This window comes from Otolemur garnettii, unplaced genomic scaffold (assembly GCF_000181295.1).
Source record: "Otolemur garnettii isolate 467f Iridium unplaced genomic scaffold, OtoGar3 scaffold00016, whole genome shotgun sequence".
In the NCBI taxonomy this organism is placed as follows: Eukaryota; Metazoa; Chordata; class Mammalia; order Primates; family Galagidae; genus Otolemur; species Otolemur garnettii.
The window spans coordinates 29021744-29037771 of record NW_003852411.1 but is presented as its reverse complement, the minus strand read 5'-3'; the positions used below and the strand labels follow the sequence as shown (position 1 = coordinate 29037771).

Below are 16028 nucleotides of genomic sequence, written 5' to 3'. Positions count from 1 at the left end.
TTTACTCTGCTGTCCAGCATCATCTTTTCTTGGGCTCTGTGGATAACCACTGTCAACTGTGTTTGTTAATTTATTTGACATTCATTTATCACTCTCCTGATGTCCTGGTGCTGTTTTCTTGGGTAGAAGTATGTGTAAGTCCTATCTCTTGCTCTCACAGAGGGCATGGCCTACTGGGTAAATAAGTTATCAACCAATCACCACACGAGATTGGCTTTCATAGTGCATGTATGCCGCATTTTGTGAATTTATTCATGAACACTGGGTTGCTTCTACCTTTCAGCTACTGTGAATGATGATGCTATGAACATGGGTGAAATCAGATTTTGTATCTTACTACCTGAGTTATTAAACTCTCAAATAATAAGTGCAAAAAGACTTCCTGCAAAGCCCTTCTAAGGTATTACCTTTGGTTGAGGAGCCTATGGTTTTGTTGTGGAGATGAGCTCATATTCATAAGACCAAGACTACAGGCAGAATATGATTAAAATACCTACTAGCACTGTCAGAGTTCACTTTTAAATTTCCTGTGATTAGTTGCAGGAAGCAAAGATGCAAGCCTCCTTCTAGAAAGGTAGTGAACACAGCTGAATGTAAGCTGAGGAGGTGCAGAACCTGGGCACCCAAGTACCTTCACTCCTAAGCAGGTCTTGGCTCACATCTAGGGGACAGTGGAAGGAGCAGGGCAAAATGAATTTTGTGGTTAAGAATGAGGTGACCTGCTTCCTATAAAACAGTGATTCTCAACCTGTTGGTCGCGACCCATAAGAACCATACTAAAGGGCTGTGCAGTAGGAACATTGAGAACCACTGGTATAAAGCATGAGAGAATGTATCACTAGCCAAGTTATTGCTGGCCAAGGTGACTGAGGAACCAGGGATCCTGTAAGAAGTAAAAATAGGGATTGTCAAGCTTCCAGGGATTCTTAAGGGAGCGAGTCTTAGTTGTGAAAATAGACTGTTAAATGTGCATGGGGGACACAGCTTAACCTTAGGAATGCAAACCATGTCACCTAATCCTATGTACCCTCGTATTAACCTGAAATTTAATATAAAAAAAAATACGTGGGAGCTTCTGATAGCCCCAGCCCTTCACCCGGACTCTAAGAAAGTGATTCCATTCCTTCTGTTTCTGCATTTCGCAGCCTCAAGCCCAGGGCTGGTCCCTTCATTAGGTACCCATCTCATCTGCTTCACCCACTCTGTTATTGCAGACCTCCTGCTTTTCTTTCTCAGATGCCTAGTGCCTGGGCATGAGACACATGGGCTTAGGAGACAACCTGGGAAGTCAGGACAAAGGAAGCACTATGGTGTAAGGAGCGCTGACCTTTTGGCAGCGATGCAGCTCCTATCCCATGTTCTTTCTCATGTCCCTCATTGAGTGTTTACTCCTGGCTCCTGTTGGGTCCTCTACTCAGTGTTCCCTTCCTGGTCCTCACTGATCCCCACAGCACACTGAGTTCCAGGGCCACTATTCCAAAACAGAATCTCAAGGCTATGTTTATGAACCCCAAACACTCCCCCTTGGTCTTTCCAGTCTGCAGCTGGTGTTCCAGGACTTGCATTGTTTTGTTCCCTAAAAGGTCAAGACATGTAGGGCTTAATCTGTCTTTGCTGGTGGGGCTCTGGCTAGCAAAGCAAATGTACCAGCTCGGCCAGGCCGTGTTGGGGGAAGGGCCAGTCCTGTTGGCACACACTGCAGGGCTGGCATGGCTTTGTGGGACGCTGGCCTAAGCCACAGACGGTGGCACCAGCAGTCTTATTTGTTCTTTAGCCCCTGGCAAAGCCTGAGCAGATTGGATTCCTGTCCCACAGAACACAGATGCTTCCTTCTGAACCCACCTGCCTAGCCAGTGCTCCACCTTGGAACAGCACAGCCTGGGAAAAAGAAGGACTTGTCCCTGAGAGCCCCTTCTCCTCCCTGTTCTCATGGTCACTCCACTATCTCTCCTCTGTCCAAATTCATTTTCTCTCCCCACTGAGCACAATAGCATGCAATCCAAGTGAAGAAGCATAATTGCCACACAAACAAATGGCTTGATGATAATAAATATTCAAGTATTTTCAGACATTTGATTTCATTTCCATAGTTTCCACAGACCTGCAATTTAATTCCAATTCCTGGTTGCAAAGGCTGTGGGACCTATGAGCAGGTGGCAGGTATGGCAGATGCCAACTGTGTCCAACCAAAAGAGCCCTGACAAACAGCACTCAGGTGGTACTGGCCGCTGCAGCAGGACCTGGAGGCCTGTCCCCAGGCCTCTTGTCCCTCTTCATTTTGAAGCACTCCAGAGCATTCTACCAGCTGTTGTTGTTGAGGTTCTGGGAGAAATCCTTTGGTCATGCTGTTCCATGTAGTCACTGAGCCTGTGGGTGCTGCCTGTGGAATCGTCCAGGAGTATATGCATGGTGATCTAATTAGAGGCTGTTTTCCAGTTCCAATAAGGAAGTTTAGTTGCAATTTTGAGTTTTCAAGATGAAGGTATTAAAAGGCATGGCCAAGCCTGTCAAAATACAAACTGCAGAGACAATCATGGTTTCAGATACACAGTCAAGAAGCTGGCAGGGTACCTCTGGCCAGGTTTGGGTAAGGGATCTTCATTAAATAAAGATCCCAGGGAGAGTGAAACCAACAGGGTAGACCAAACAAGACAGAAAGATATGGGCAACTACAAGATTGTTTCAGAAATATAGGTTAATGTGATGGCATAGCGGGGAGTATTCTCTCTATCATTAGGGTAGAGTGCTGCTGGGGTGAATGATGCTGCTTGGTGGAGGTGGGTTCTCAATACTTCTGCTTTGATTTTGTTGCTAGAAAAAAGAAAGTGTGTGAGTGTGTGAAGCATGTGGAAGTGGCATGTTAGAAGAGATCAAAGAAATAAAACAGCCAAAGATTGGCACGTCAAGGACGGATTTCGTTCTCCTCCGGGTGTTTGTGGGACGCTCTCATGCTCTTAACTTCACCTGAGTTCAGCAAAACACACTCTGCTCCTTCAGCTGGCAGAAAAGCCCGATTATCGTAGTCACCAAAGGTTCAGAAGGGAGGTATGGTGGGAAGGTTGTGTTATTAAAGCCCAAGTGAGTGGCGGTAAATGCAGGTGTGGTCAGGAAGTATAGCTGGTTCGCTTCTCCCGGTAGGCACAAGGACACAGCCAGCAACTTGCAGATGACCACGCTGGTCCTGCCACCCAGAGGTTGTTTTCATTCATCCAGTACATTATCTGAGCAGGACACTGCAGTCAGAGGGCCTGCTGTGAATTGGAGCCATGTCCAAGTGCATGCTGATCAGACTGACTCCAGCTTTTACCATCTGTGTTCGCTGACCTAGAGGGGAGTTTGTTATGTGGCTGAGGTCCTGTCCTGAGCTAGACTCCAGTGCAAAGAAGTCTTCTCCTTCCCATCCTATCAGATACGCCCTCTCTCTCCCCTTAACTCTTCACTCCTTGTCTATAAGAAACAAGCAACCAAGAGGCGTCAACAGTAACTCTGTACAACAGCACCAGCTTCCTACATGGGAAGATTAGTGGGATGTTAGTGGAAGGGGTAGACGTTCGACACTAGGAAGCTCTTAAGCTGGGTTCTTAACATCAGAGGATTAAAAGGCATGGCCAAATAAAGGTTCTGGATTTCTGATGAGATTTTCAAAGTAAGCTATGTATTTTATCATGTTAGGGTAGGTTAGGTTTGTTCCTATCAATATCCTAACTACAAAAGTAGGTTACAGGTGGGCAGTCGAGGAACTGGGCACCTTGTACCAGGCTTGGGTGGCAGCGCAGTAGGAGGTCTTCAGGATAAAAGAGAAAGGGGGGTGTGGGTTGGCTCTGGGTCTCACTTTTTAGTCTGTAGTCTGGATGTTTGGTTAAAGAGCTCACGGGGTAAGTTGGCTGGGTGGCAATAGTAAGATGTGGACCAGCTGAAAATGATTTTAATAAACTGGAGAAGTGCTCAAAGTGAAATTCATCGAGGAAAATGTAGACTTCTACCAGCAGTTAATGCATAGCTACCCAAGCACAAGAAATGGCTATGGATGAGCAAGTGTACTATGTCTGGGACTGAGGATGTGGCCAGTCGCCAGCAGCAGTGTAGGGCTGTGGTTGGGGACAGCCCCTTCAAGGACTGCAAATAAAAGTTTAAAACAGAGGAGTTGTGAGACAGTGTCCTCCCTTCTAACTATCAGTGGTCAGATCTTTTCTAGGACATCCTCTACCCCTAGTCTTCAGGCTGATAAGGTAGACTCGTAGATGGAATCACAGATAAAGGAATTTGGGAATTAAACTTGTAGAGAATAACTTAGAATTTATAATTACCCTTTAGTATGTAAAAAATATCCTAATTGCAAAGACTGGCACTAACTCTTTTTAATCTTGAGGATGAAATGGAGTTTCAGCAGCTTTTTGTGAGACACTGCCACTTGCCTGGCAGCGGAAATCATTAAATAGTAGAATGAGTTATGGTTCTGATTTTTCTATTTTTAAGAAACAAAGTCTCACTCTTGTCACTCAGGCTGTAGTGCAGTGGCATAGTCATTGCTCACTGCAATATCGAACTCCTAGGCATAAGGGATCCTCCCGCCTCAGCCTCCTGAGTAAGTTGGGACTATAGGCGCACGTTACCATGCCTGGCTAATTCTTTTTTTACTTTTTGTAGAGATGGGCTCTCACTATTTTGGCCAGGCTGGTCTCCAAATTGTGGCCTCAAGTGATCCTCCCTCCTTGGCCTCCCAAGGTACTGGGGTAACATCTTCGAGCCACTGCACCTGGCATAGGTTCTGATTTTTTGATGAGATTTTCGAAACAAGCTGTTTTCATCTCCTTAAAATGGACTAGGTTCATTCCCATGTCCCTACCTGATGGCTGAGAAGTAGATTGAGTGTTCAGAGTTTGATTTCTGACCCAGAGATTGCTTGAGCCTGCCTGCAACTGGGTTTATATCTCCAGAGCTGTGCTGTGTCCCCAGAAGCTGCCCCAGCCCCCCAGCCCCATCTGAGGTGCACGGATCTAACCGGACTGTGTGCCTCTGTTCTCTTCTCCTTTGCAGTTTGAATTTAAAGCCAAGAACATCAAGAAGAAGAAGGTGAGCATTATGGTGTCAGTGGATGGCGTGAAAGTGATTCTGAAGAAGAAGAAAAAGGTAAGTGGCTCTGAGCCAGGAACTGAGGGAGAGAGGGTAACAGGGGCAGTTGGTCAGTGTAGGACGCCTTTTTCTTCTTGGCCACTCGGTAGACAGAAGGCCTCCCTTATCTGGCGAGATCTTTTGCTCTGACCAGAAACGATGTTGAGAGGCTGCAGCAGAGCAGAAATAGGGCAGGGCCAGTGGCCCCAGTGGCTCAGTCAGTCCTGGTATTCCGGGTGACAGGAATCACCTCCCATCTTCCTTGTCTTCAAACCACTTTCCCATTGTCATACCTTTACATGTGAGTCTTGAACTCAGAATATATCAGTTTAAGTGCTGTAATAAGTAACAGGATTCAGTGGGGTGGGGGAAAGAGGAGGCTCCCTCGGCAGCTGTCCCCAATTGCTGGAGCAACCCTCACTCCCACCCCAGGTGCCACACATTCCCCACTGTGCATTCTCTCGTCCCCCTGGTATAGTGTGTATTTAAATAGTCCGTAGAGACTCAGCCACTGCTGCTGACCTGTCAGTGTGCAGGAAGGGTGGGGCGGGGCCGAGGTGGGAGGAAGGGCAGGAAGGGATGGATCCATACTGCGGGCATTCCTCTGAGTTGTTCTGTGTTGTGTTGCAACAGAGTAACATGCCTTGGAGAAAGTAGATTTGTGTTGAGGAAGGGGTGGGCAACATATGTTTTCATGAAAAAAGAAATGGAAAAGGGCTTGGCTGATTGAGGCTATGCCAGGAGAGTCATCTTTTTTCTTCCTGTTTCTTGACTTCGATGCCTTTGTTTTCTGTCTACTCATGGTAGCGCTGTAGCGTGGTAATGGAAAGAAAGACCTCTTGAGCTTGCTATCTAAGTTGCTCTTAATTCAAGTGGACTCAAGGCCAACCTTGAGACTGGGGACTAGGGGGGAGTGTGGTGGTTATAGAAGGCAGAGACAAATGTATCATAGTGAGTGACATAAATTGGAGAATGATATGGTTGAGAGGGATCTTAAAAGGTAGGACAGCTCTGGATAGTTAGGAAGGTCTCCCCTATATTAAATCGAAACTTATTCTTTCATGTTTCCAAAATATCTTTATGGATGGTTCTAGAAAGTTTTATGGCTATGAGGTTGGAAATATATAGGGGAAAAAATAGATATACCATTTATAAAGGACCAACTCCTTCAAAATTCAAAAGCATAGGGAGTTTGTAATAGCTTATTCAATATCTTTGACTTTATAAGTCTCCACTGTGGGGACCGTGGTCCCCGTCTTGTTGTTTCTCTGGAGTTGTCTCTTTTGCCTTGCCCCCCACCCCCATCACATATGTGTGCACACTGGTTAGCCACAGGACACTCTGTAGAGGATTGTCTTTCCAGGAGGTCTGAAGAGGACAGTTGCCAAAGGAAGCTGAGGCCTACAAAGTCCCTGGGCCCCAGTTAAAGAAACTGTGATGACAACAATGTGAATATGAGCAAATGTCGTCAGAGGAAAGAATGGGCCATGGAGCACACACTCACAATTCAGGGGCCAGGCTGAGTCCTCGCTTGGCTTTTGTCCCATGTGTCAGATTGCTTTACTCAGCCCTGCATGTGAGGGGAGCTGGTGGCTCAGTGCACTCAGGTACCAGCTGACAAAGTAATTGCCGCTAGGGGCACTTTCCAGGCCGTAAGGTATGTTCACACCCCTCATCGCTTGCTCCTTGATTAGTCTTGGTGGACGTTTGTGTTGGTCAGCGTCACGGTGCCCCTTCAGCTGAGGAGGGCAGCCACACAGGCAGTTTCCTTGCTAAACTGCCCACTCCTTCACCCAGGGCTGAGCTGTCAGCCCTTCAGAGTCAGAAACTCAGATTCATCACTTTCCAAGCTGAGAAATGAGGCAATTGGCAAAGCTCAGAAGAGGCTAACATCTATAGTCTTGACCGAGAGTTCCTAATTCACTTGAGACACAGAGTAGACATGATAGCCCGACAGGTGTGTTGTCCTTCCATTGGAGGCAAGTGACGTGAAGACAGATCACCATGTGGCAGGCCTATGCACAGGGGCACTGATGCTCCCAGAGACCTTGGGGGGAGACACCACTCCTGGAGTCAGTGTCCAGACCCTGCCTGCTATGCCTCTGTGACCGTCTCACTCCTGTACTCCCATGGCCGGGATGCCTAGAATTAGCCCCCACTTCAGTGCACATCTGCTTCTGACTGACATAACCTTTGTCCACTTCCAAGTAGGTAACATTTCAAGGTCTGCTGTCCTAGGGGCTATTCTCTTCCTTTCAGTGACTTACTCTGATATTGTCCAGTATGGGGCGGCTTCCTCGTTTTGCTCTGAGGGGACAATCCTACTCCCCACCTCACTGTCTCCTCCACGTATCGTGTGCTGTATGTGGTGGTGTCCCCATTCTGCATGGGAGACAACTGAGGTCAGATCACACGACATGGTGTGCTGAGGTTCCACCCAGGCGAGGAGCTGTCCCCCACGCACCAGGTACATGGGAGCTGAGCCAGTGTAGCACCTGCCCAAGGCAGGCCAGGGCCCTGATGACTCACTTTGAAACCCCATCCTTGGTAATCTCCAGTGAGGGTTCGCCTTCCTGCTGGCCCAGAAGAGAGGTGATTTGGCAGGTCTTTCCCAGATCCGATTCTTCTGATGCCACGCTTGGGAAAGGAGAGCCTCTCACTTTGTTTCCTCCTCCCACACTTGGTGTCCGTTTCAGGACTGTGGCTGTGATTTGGATAATGCCTGTAATCATGGGGTTCATTTTACACTGCCTGTGACAGATGAATGCACATTAGCAGCAATCAGCCTCTTTGTCATCTTGTTCCCACGTGACAGTCCTCTGGTATTTGAATGCCACCACCGCGCTCACACACTTGCTTCCTCTCTGCTGAAAGAATTGGGAGGGGGTGAGAGTAGACTTGCCATCACGTCAATGTGCAATTTCCTCCAAGGAAATGGGGCAGTGGGGAAATTTCAGTGAGGGACATCACGATGAGGTTAAGAACTAGAGCTCTTGCCAGGTAGCTGCAGGTGGAGAAACAACCCTGGCTGAGATTCAGCCATTAGGCAGGGGTACCATGTGTAGCCTGACATTCCCCACTGAGGATCCAGGGCCTGTGCCGAATGAGTGGTAAAAATGTTGAACAGTCCTCTCCTCCAGCAAATAGCATGTTGGTTTTCTTTCTTTTTTTTTTTTTTTCCAAGTTGAACTATTTGCATGGAGCCTTTTTTTTATTATTGGGGATTCATTGAGGGTACAAAGAACAAGATTACACTGCTTGCATTTGTTAGGTAAAGTCCCTCTTACAATTGTGTCCTGCCCTCAAGAGGTGTGTCACGCACCGTGACCCCCACCAAGCCCTCCCTCTTTCCGCTCCCCCTTCCTTCACCTCCTGCCATGGACTGCCAGTATCAGTTGTTCTCATATCACAATTGAGTACTTTGGATTCTTGCTTCTCCATTCCTGTGATGCTTTACTAAGAAGAATGTGTTTCAACTCCATCTAGGCTAATACAAATGATGTAAAGTCTCTGTCTTTTTTGTGGCTGTATAGTATCCCATGGTATACATATACCAAAGCTTGGTAATCCATTCCTGGATTGGTGAGCATTTAGGCTATTTCCACAATTTGTCAATTGTAAATTACGCAGCAATAAACAGTCTAGTGTAAGTGTCCTTATGACTAAATGATTTTTTTTTTCCTTTGGGTAGAGCATGGGTCAGTGTGACAGGTTGTAAAGAACCCTTGGGACTGGAAGACCTGGTTCCAGGCCCAGCTCTACCCTTTCAGGCTGTATATCTTCAAGCAAATTATTTTGTCTCTCTGAGCTGCAGCTATAAAACAAGGAGTTGGATGACATGATCAGTTTAATGTTTCCAGCTCTAGGCCAGGAGGGTCCCTCTGAGAGCCACTGCCTCCTGAAGAGCCACCCAGCCTGCTTTCTCTCCTAGCTTGTCTACCACTGCTGGAGGGTGATGTGCCTCAAGGCTGGGGCCAGAAGCGTGTTGATGGGGGTCCTTGTGGGGCTGTCTTTGTAAGCCCAGCACTTACCTAGACACCTGACACGTATAGTAAGTTTTCAGCTGTCATGGCTGTAGGCCGGCTGGATGCATGGACATTATTTGTGTGTGGTAACACCATCAAGTCATGGAAATGTAAATACTTAGTAATCAGATCAAATGAAGTCTAGTTTGTTACTCTGATTGCATTCTACTCCCTCTTTCCCCTTGTATTGGTTTGCCAGTTTAATAAAAACAAAACAAGGATGAGAGCCTTTCCCAAACATGGGGAGGCTTCAACAGAAGTTGCAGATTTCTCTAACATTATTTGTAGGACTTACCCAGGTGACTCTATCTTCAGGGCATCATGGTAGGGTAGGCAGTAGCCAAATGTATTATAATCATCTCTCACTGAGGTGTAAAAAACGTCTTTTTAGCTATATTTAACAAGTATCTAAAAATGCTGTCATCTTGAACTGATGCCATCAGATATGAATCTCAAATCCCTTAGGAATCTTGGTTGAATTTGTGGTGTGAACCCAGTTACTAAGATAATTAGCTGTACTTTGTCTCTCAATCAGCATTTTCTTCAGCTCCCAGCTAGGTCCAAGTAATTATATTGTCTGTGTACATAGAAATATATGATTATTTCTTGTAATATTGGAATCATGTTATTGCATCATTTGCTAGGGAGTAGAATCCTGAATAAGAAAGATTAATTAGTCTTGAGCTTCATCCAAGGGATTTTTCTCATAAAGAACAAAAAATGCCCGAGTTCCATGTGGTTTCTCTTATGAACCAGTAACTTTGTTGGAATCCCCTAAGGAAGCTTCTAGAAAGGCTACATCATTCTCATTAACAAATATTCATGGTGTGTCTACCACGTTCGAGGAACTGTGTGGGTTAGGTAGAGGTGTCAGATGTAGACCCTTTCCAGCAAAAATATTTTTTGGCTTTATGTGCGTTCATGGGTCTGTTGCAGGTCTTATAAGATTGTATTATGGTTAATTCTTCCCTCCTTGTTTCTGAGCCTTTAGGAGTCAGGGACCATGTCTTCTCTCAAATCTTATTTTATCTTTTTGGGAAGGTAGAAGATCAGAGGGAGCAGACTGATGTAATTACACACTGAGGTGATAATGAGATGATAATGGGAACAGCTAATGATAACAGCTAACGCTGCTTCTGAGGACCTACTGTTTTCCAGGCCTTGTCTGCTTTCAGTCCTCACAACCCTCCTATTTGGTAGCTTTTATTCTGATGCTCATTTCGCAAAAGAAGATTGAGCAATTTGCCCAAGATCTAGAATACTGTCAGTGACAAAAGTCAGGGTTCAAACCAGGTGTGTCTTGCTCTCATCCCAAGCAGGCTCTTTCCACCACTCTCTTGCTGTGTGTGTGTGTGTGTGTGTGTGTGTGTACATACATGCATGTGTGTTTATACCCGTGTGCTAATCTCTACAGACTCCTTAAGATAAAAGCTACTCTAAGGAAACATCTAATTAATTAATCCAGGGTCTTTAACGTCTAACCTGTATTCTGTCGTGGGTGTATCATAGCACAAGGAAACTGTTTTCCTTGCCCGAACAGCGGTGTTAGTTACTATGGAAACATAGAACTCAGATCTAACTGGGGGAGCAAAGGAGGCACTCAGAATTATACAAGTAGAGTTTAGGAGAAGGGACTTGAGAACCAATCTGGTCTGATCCCCTAAATGATCAGATATGGCAACAAGGGATATGAGAGGTCCAGTGACTGTCCCTGGGCTCCCCAGGTAGGTACTGTGAATCTCAGCCCTAAACTTAGTCCAGTCTTCTCTCTACAGCTTGCTGTGTTTCTTGGTCATCTGTATTTTCTGCCACTTTTAAAGCAGGTCTGTTAGGAATTGTGTGCGTTGGGGCAGTACTTGTGGCTCAAAGGAGTAGGGCGCCGGCCCCATATGCCGGAGGTGGTGGGTTTAAACCCAGCCCCGGCCAAAAACTGCAAAAAAAAAAAAAACCCAACACAAAAACAAAAACAAAACTCGTGATAGGAATTGTGTGCGTTGTGCAAGGATTTATTAGCACTTCAGTTTCGAAATGCATTTTTCTGTATTTATAGGTTATACCTGAAAGTGGGAGATAGCTTTATTTTCAGGCTAATCTCATTCTGTCTAAAGCATGGAGAACTTTTCAAGCTGAGTTTATATGGCCTTTGCAAGTCTTTTAAATTTTTATTGTTATTATTTTTTAAAGAAATCACCATTGCAGATAGGTACGGGAATAATAGTGAAACTTGTAGACTCTGTGTTGTGTCAACATAATTTCCAGCAGGGATAGGAATCAAATGTCAGGGTAAATCTCCCCTCTGCTTTCGAGTTCCTCAGGAGGGGCTTCAGAAATGCTGTATACATTTCTAGGTTCTAAAAGGAGGCAGGACCGGTGTGATAATCATTCTTGATTTTTGTTTTCTGTTGTTGGCATGGTTCCAGGCAGCCCTACCTCTAAACTGTTTTCTGTGGAATATTCCATGCCAGGAGCTTTTGGAATGGCAAAATGACCATGAATTCCTATGAGGAACTTGACGTGCGCCCTCAACAGATAAAGGAAAGGGAAGATTCTGTGTCAAGGATGTGCTTACCTTGTTCATGCGCATACAAACGCCAGCACTGGCAAGCCCTTTAGCCCCTTTCTCTGTTGAGAGCAAAGCCCTTCCTGGCAGTGGGGAGCGAATGACTTTGATTTCATCCTTTGTTGTAGCAAAGCGATCACGGGGATAGCGGCAGAACATTTGGGGCTTATTTACCAGTGGACTCTGTGGCCCTGCAGGGAAATAAGTTAACTTGTCTGAGCCTCAGCATTCATCTTTAAAGTGGAGGTTAATTTTAATAATCTAAAAGCATTATGTAGTTCTTTTCCTAAATGGAGGAAAAGATTTTTTTTTCCCACCAAATCAATTAGGAAACTTCTTGTAAGAATCAAAAACAAAGCACTAAAGAAGACTTCCCTGGATCTTTCCCTTCTCACCTTACTCTCTGTATCGTCTGAGAAGCAAATGCTGAGACAGTATTAAAGGCCTGTGGGAGAATACGGGGAGGAGATGGCAAGGGCTGCGGTGTCTGTGAGACTGCAGGGCAGGTGTGCCCTGGGGACAGGAGAGAGGGAAGGAAGGAAGGTTGGTCAAGAAAGGTTCTTAGACCTCAGTGTGGTCTGAGGAAGGTGTGGCAAGGTTTCAGTGAGTTCTGACGCCAAAGGCACCACCTGTTAGAGGATTCCCAGTCTCCCAGGTCTCGGCCGGCCACAGTATCCCTCCACGCTCAGCCTGTGGCTGGAGCCGCGCACAGAAAGCGTGTGGCCCCTGAATGTGATGATGGAGCTCAGCGTGCAGCAGCTGGGCCCTGTGTCAGGCCTCCCTGTCATCCGAGGCCTGTGGGCTGCACTATCAGGACCATGCTTTCATTCCTTACTCCAGAAAATTTTATCTAGCCAACATCTGAAATGGAGCCATCCTTTTAGTTAAGCTACTGTATCTCACCGACTTTTTTAATTATGTGAGAGCATGTAATTCTTAAAGGGAGAAGAGAAGCGGGAAGGAGAGGTACAGAGAGAGAGATGGGTTAAGAAGCTGTAGTTCTGAGACCCCTAAAAGGCTCAGCAGTGTCACGGGTGTCCTCAACAGGAATGAAGTGGGGTAGGAGAAAGGGCTACATGCATACTCAAGCACAGAGGCAGGCTGTGCAGAACGCAGGGTATGCCAGGCATCAGTCTGTGCCAACTCCCTCCCCACTCATGATTTCCCCCCATCCCTTTCTATTTCTGGAGCCATTGAGGAGATAAGGCTTTGCCTCTCCGAGCATTTTGGCCTCGCTGCCACTGCTGCTCATAGGGTTCATGCTCCAGTGGGGCCGTCCGAGGCCCTGCCTGAGCCCAGCCTGGAGGTGGAAGGAGGCTGTAGGCCAGCCCTGCTCTGCCCAGGCCTGCTGGTCCTCCTAAGCTGTTTGCAATAAAGAAAGCTGTGAGGGGCACCTTCTCTCCAGCTTTAGGAGTGTGTGTTCCCCTCCTTTCCTCCTCTCTTTCCCCTCCTCCTTCCTTCCATCCCCATCTGGACTGAGAATGTCTTCATTTCCTGGCATAGCATGAAGACCACGGCCAGTGCTGGACCCAGAGTACACAAACCGAAATCTCCCTCACATGGCTCCCAAGACTTCAGATCGTTCTTTTCAAGCATTAAAAACAAAAACAAAAAGGGCTTCCTGTGTAAGTTGGAGCGATGAGAGTTTCCTGACCACTGTTAAGCTGCGTTGAGCTATCATTGCGGTTCAGTAACACATCTTTGTCTTGTCTCTGGTTGAAGCCATCTTTGATTTATAATCCATCAAGCTGAAGAATTCGTTGTCTTTCTTATTTTCCTTGTTTCAAACGTTTTATTCCTGCCTTTTTTTCCTTAGAAGAGTATTTCCATACAGAAAAGTGAGTAGGGGGTGGTTTATATTGTTTTCTTTTCTTCTTTAAAACACTTGCAAAATAGAGGCTCTAAGAGAACCCTTTTTAGATCAAGAGACAAGAGGAAGAAAGCCGTTCTTGAATTAAGACTCTGGTGACGTAGATAGAGTCACGTGAAATATGTGAAGTGGATCCTCCTTTCAAGTTAAACATTTACGAGATTACATCGCTTCTGAATTGGACCAGGGCAGTGGAGCCAGCATGAGTCTAAAAATCAGGAGAATTTAGTTCTAGTCTTGACTGGGCTACGAACTAGGTGTGCTTGAGTGATAATACTGCTTAGGGTATTATTTGAAAAGAGTTTGGTAGGAAGGTGTTGAGGGGGTGGGTAGGAAGGGTAGAGATTCTATCTCTAAAGTTCTTGGATTATCATTCAGGCCTTGAGGAGATTGGGTTAAAAAGCTCCTACCATATTTGCCTTGGATTCTCGAATAACCAAAACATTGGCGAGTCCCCACTACCCCAAACCCATTGGGTTATCCTGACAATTTCCTGATCTCATCATAGATTTAATATAATCATCTAAAAATTACTCTAGGAACTTTAAAAAGAGGAGGCTGAATTTTAATGAGATATTTCAGGAAAGGAAAATAAGTAGGTAAAAGATCTTTATGGGTCTCTCCCGCCCACCCCCCGCCTGGCTGGAATTCTATATGGATGTTGAGATCTCTTTAAAAGTAAAGTATTTTTGGCTTCTGTAGCCCTTGCCAGTGTTCATTCTTATTAAATTAACACAGAGTGCCCCAGGAGCCTGGTTTCCACATCCTGCTATTCAGGTCTGCCAGAGAAAGAAAATAATTGTTCTGGGTTATTTTACCTCATTATTCTTTCCTTTTAATGCACGTCTTAGTTACATTCTTTAGAATTGCAAACAAGAGCCTTGCCCAGGTTATCTTTGATGATGGAGGCATATCACGATGCTTGGAGGGACCATGAGCTGGCACTCAGTGCATCCTTTCTTAGCGATGCAGATGGTTTGATTGGAAATATATGCACTGGTCACAAAACTGCCATTGTTGGGGGCTTAGCCTGGATCCCATTGAGGATTTGATGTTCCCCAAAGAGAGGATTTGATTGGGTAGATTTGGGTCTTCTTATTGTGGAGCTCAGTGATTGGACATGTTTATGCCAGTCCCTCAGAGGCACTTGCCCTACGCCCCGTTGGTCACTGTCTGGCCAGCAAGGCTGGTTTTGTTGGGTGCAGCAGTATAAACCACATCACCTCCACTCAGAGCCCTCTCCAGGGCTGCTTTCCTCAGAGAGGGGCAGTGGATGTGGCAGGGTCTTGGCATTTCATGGCTTCTACGGTACACTCATTCATGTGCTCTTCTACTGACTTTGAAATTCAAAGCAGAGCAGCAAGGACACTTAGGAGCAGACTTTGCTGAGTTGTGAGAATGTGAGAGAAGGGAGTATTCATGCCCTCAGGAGCAGAGCAGCCCATGCTGTCACCCCAAGTGTTTAATCCACAGCTACCATTCATCAAGTGGCACTGAGGGTGGGCACTGGCCAGGGACAGGGGTTAATGGGCTCATAGTCAGTCAGGGGACCCTCCCTGTGCCAGGCCTCACTGAGACTCCAGAGGACTGTGTAGTACGTGCATGAGGCCCTCTAGTTCAAAGTTTTTATTAACCTTTCTTCAGGGTACAGTAGTGGCTTTCAACATTAGGGATGCATTAGGATCACTTGCAGTGTTTGTTAAAGCTACAGAGTACACACTCACCTTAGACCTACTGTGTTCATGTCTCCAAAGAGGTGGCGCTCAGGCAACTGTACCTCTTTAAAAATGTTGTGTATGTACGTACTTATATGTGTGCACACAAACATGTATACACGTTTATAAACCAGGCTTTTGCTTCTGGGAAGATGGAGATGCACCCTCCCCATTCCTCCTGCTAAGTGCAGTGAAAACCATGGGTATTATATGTAAAATAAACATAGAATTCTGAGGAGAGGGAAGGCAGCTTGGCCAGAGCCCAAGGAAAGACATGGCTGGGAGTCCCTAGGATTTCTTTTCACCTCATACATCCTAGACGTGGAGCTGAAGAAGCTGGCAACCCAGACGTGCCAGTGGGAACAGACATAAAAGCCCAACAAAAGCTTGCTCGCCCAAGCCAGAGGGGGCCAAAGGGACAGCACGGTGAGGCGGACAGCGTTTAGATAATAACTATTCTTTCCCAGCCAAAACCCCCAGAAAACTGCCCCTCACCACCACCCCGGACAGCAGTGGCTGCACAGGAGCCTAGACCTCCACCCTTGCTGGGCTGTAATGAGGTGCCACAACGGCCCCACTGTTGGTGTGGCAGCAGGTGACTTTCATCCCTGCCAGCTGGTAATGAGTGTTCCACGCCACTGGCCTTGCCTGATTCCATATCAGAGGAGACCTGTGGGGACCTAGACCGTCACCACTGTGCAGTGGCAGCGAGACCCCTTACCATGCATACTGTCAGTGGCACCCAC

General features: G+C 46.3%; 1 protein-coding gene across 4 annotated transcripts in view; it reads left to right on the top strand.

Moving 5' to 3' along the window:
• Positions 1-16028, top strand: part of LOC100944273 (carboxyl-terminal PDZ ligand of neuronal nitric oxide synthase protein) — a 291887-nt gene that overhangs the window by 200385 nt on the left and 75474 nt on the right. For all 4 annotated transcript variants that reach the window (XM_012802697.2, XM_023510768.1, XM_023510769.1 and 1 more), the window contains one exon: positions 5038-5130. In XM_012802697.2, the coding sequence (XP_012658151.2) occupies positions 5038-5130 (93 nt within the window). The remainder of the gene's footprint in view (positions 1-5037; positions 5131-16028) is intronic.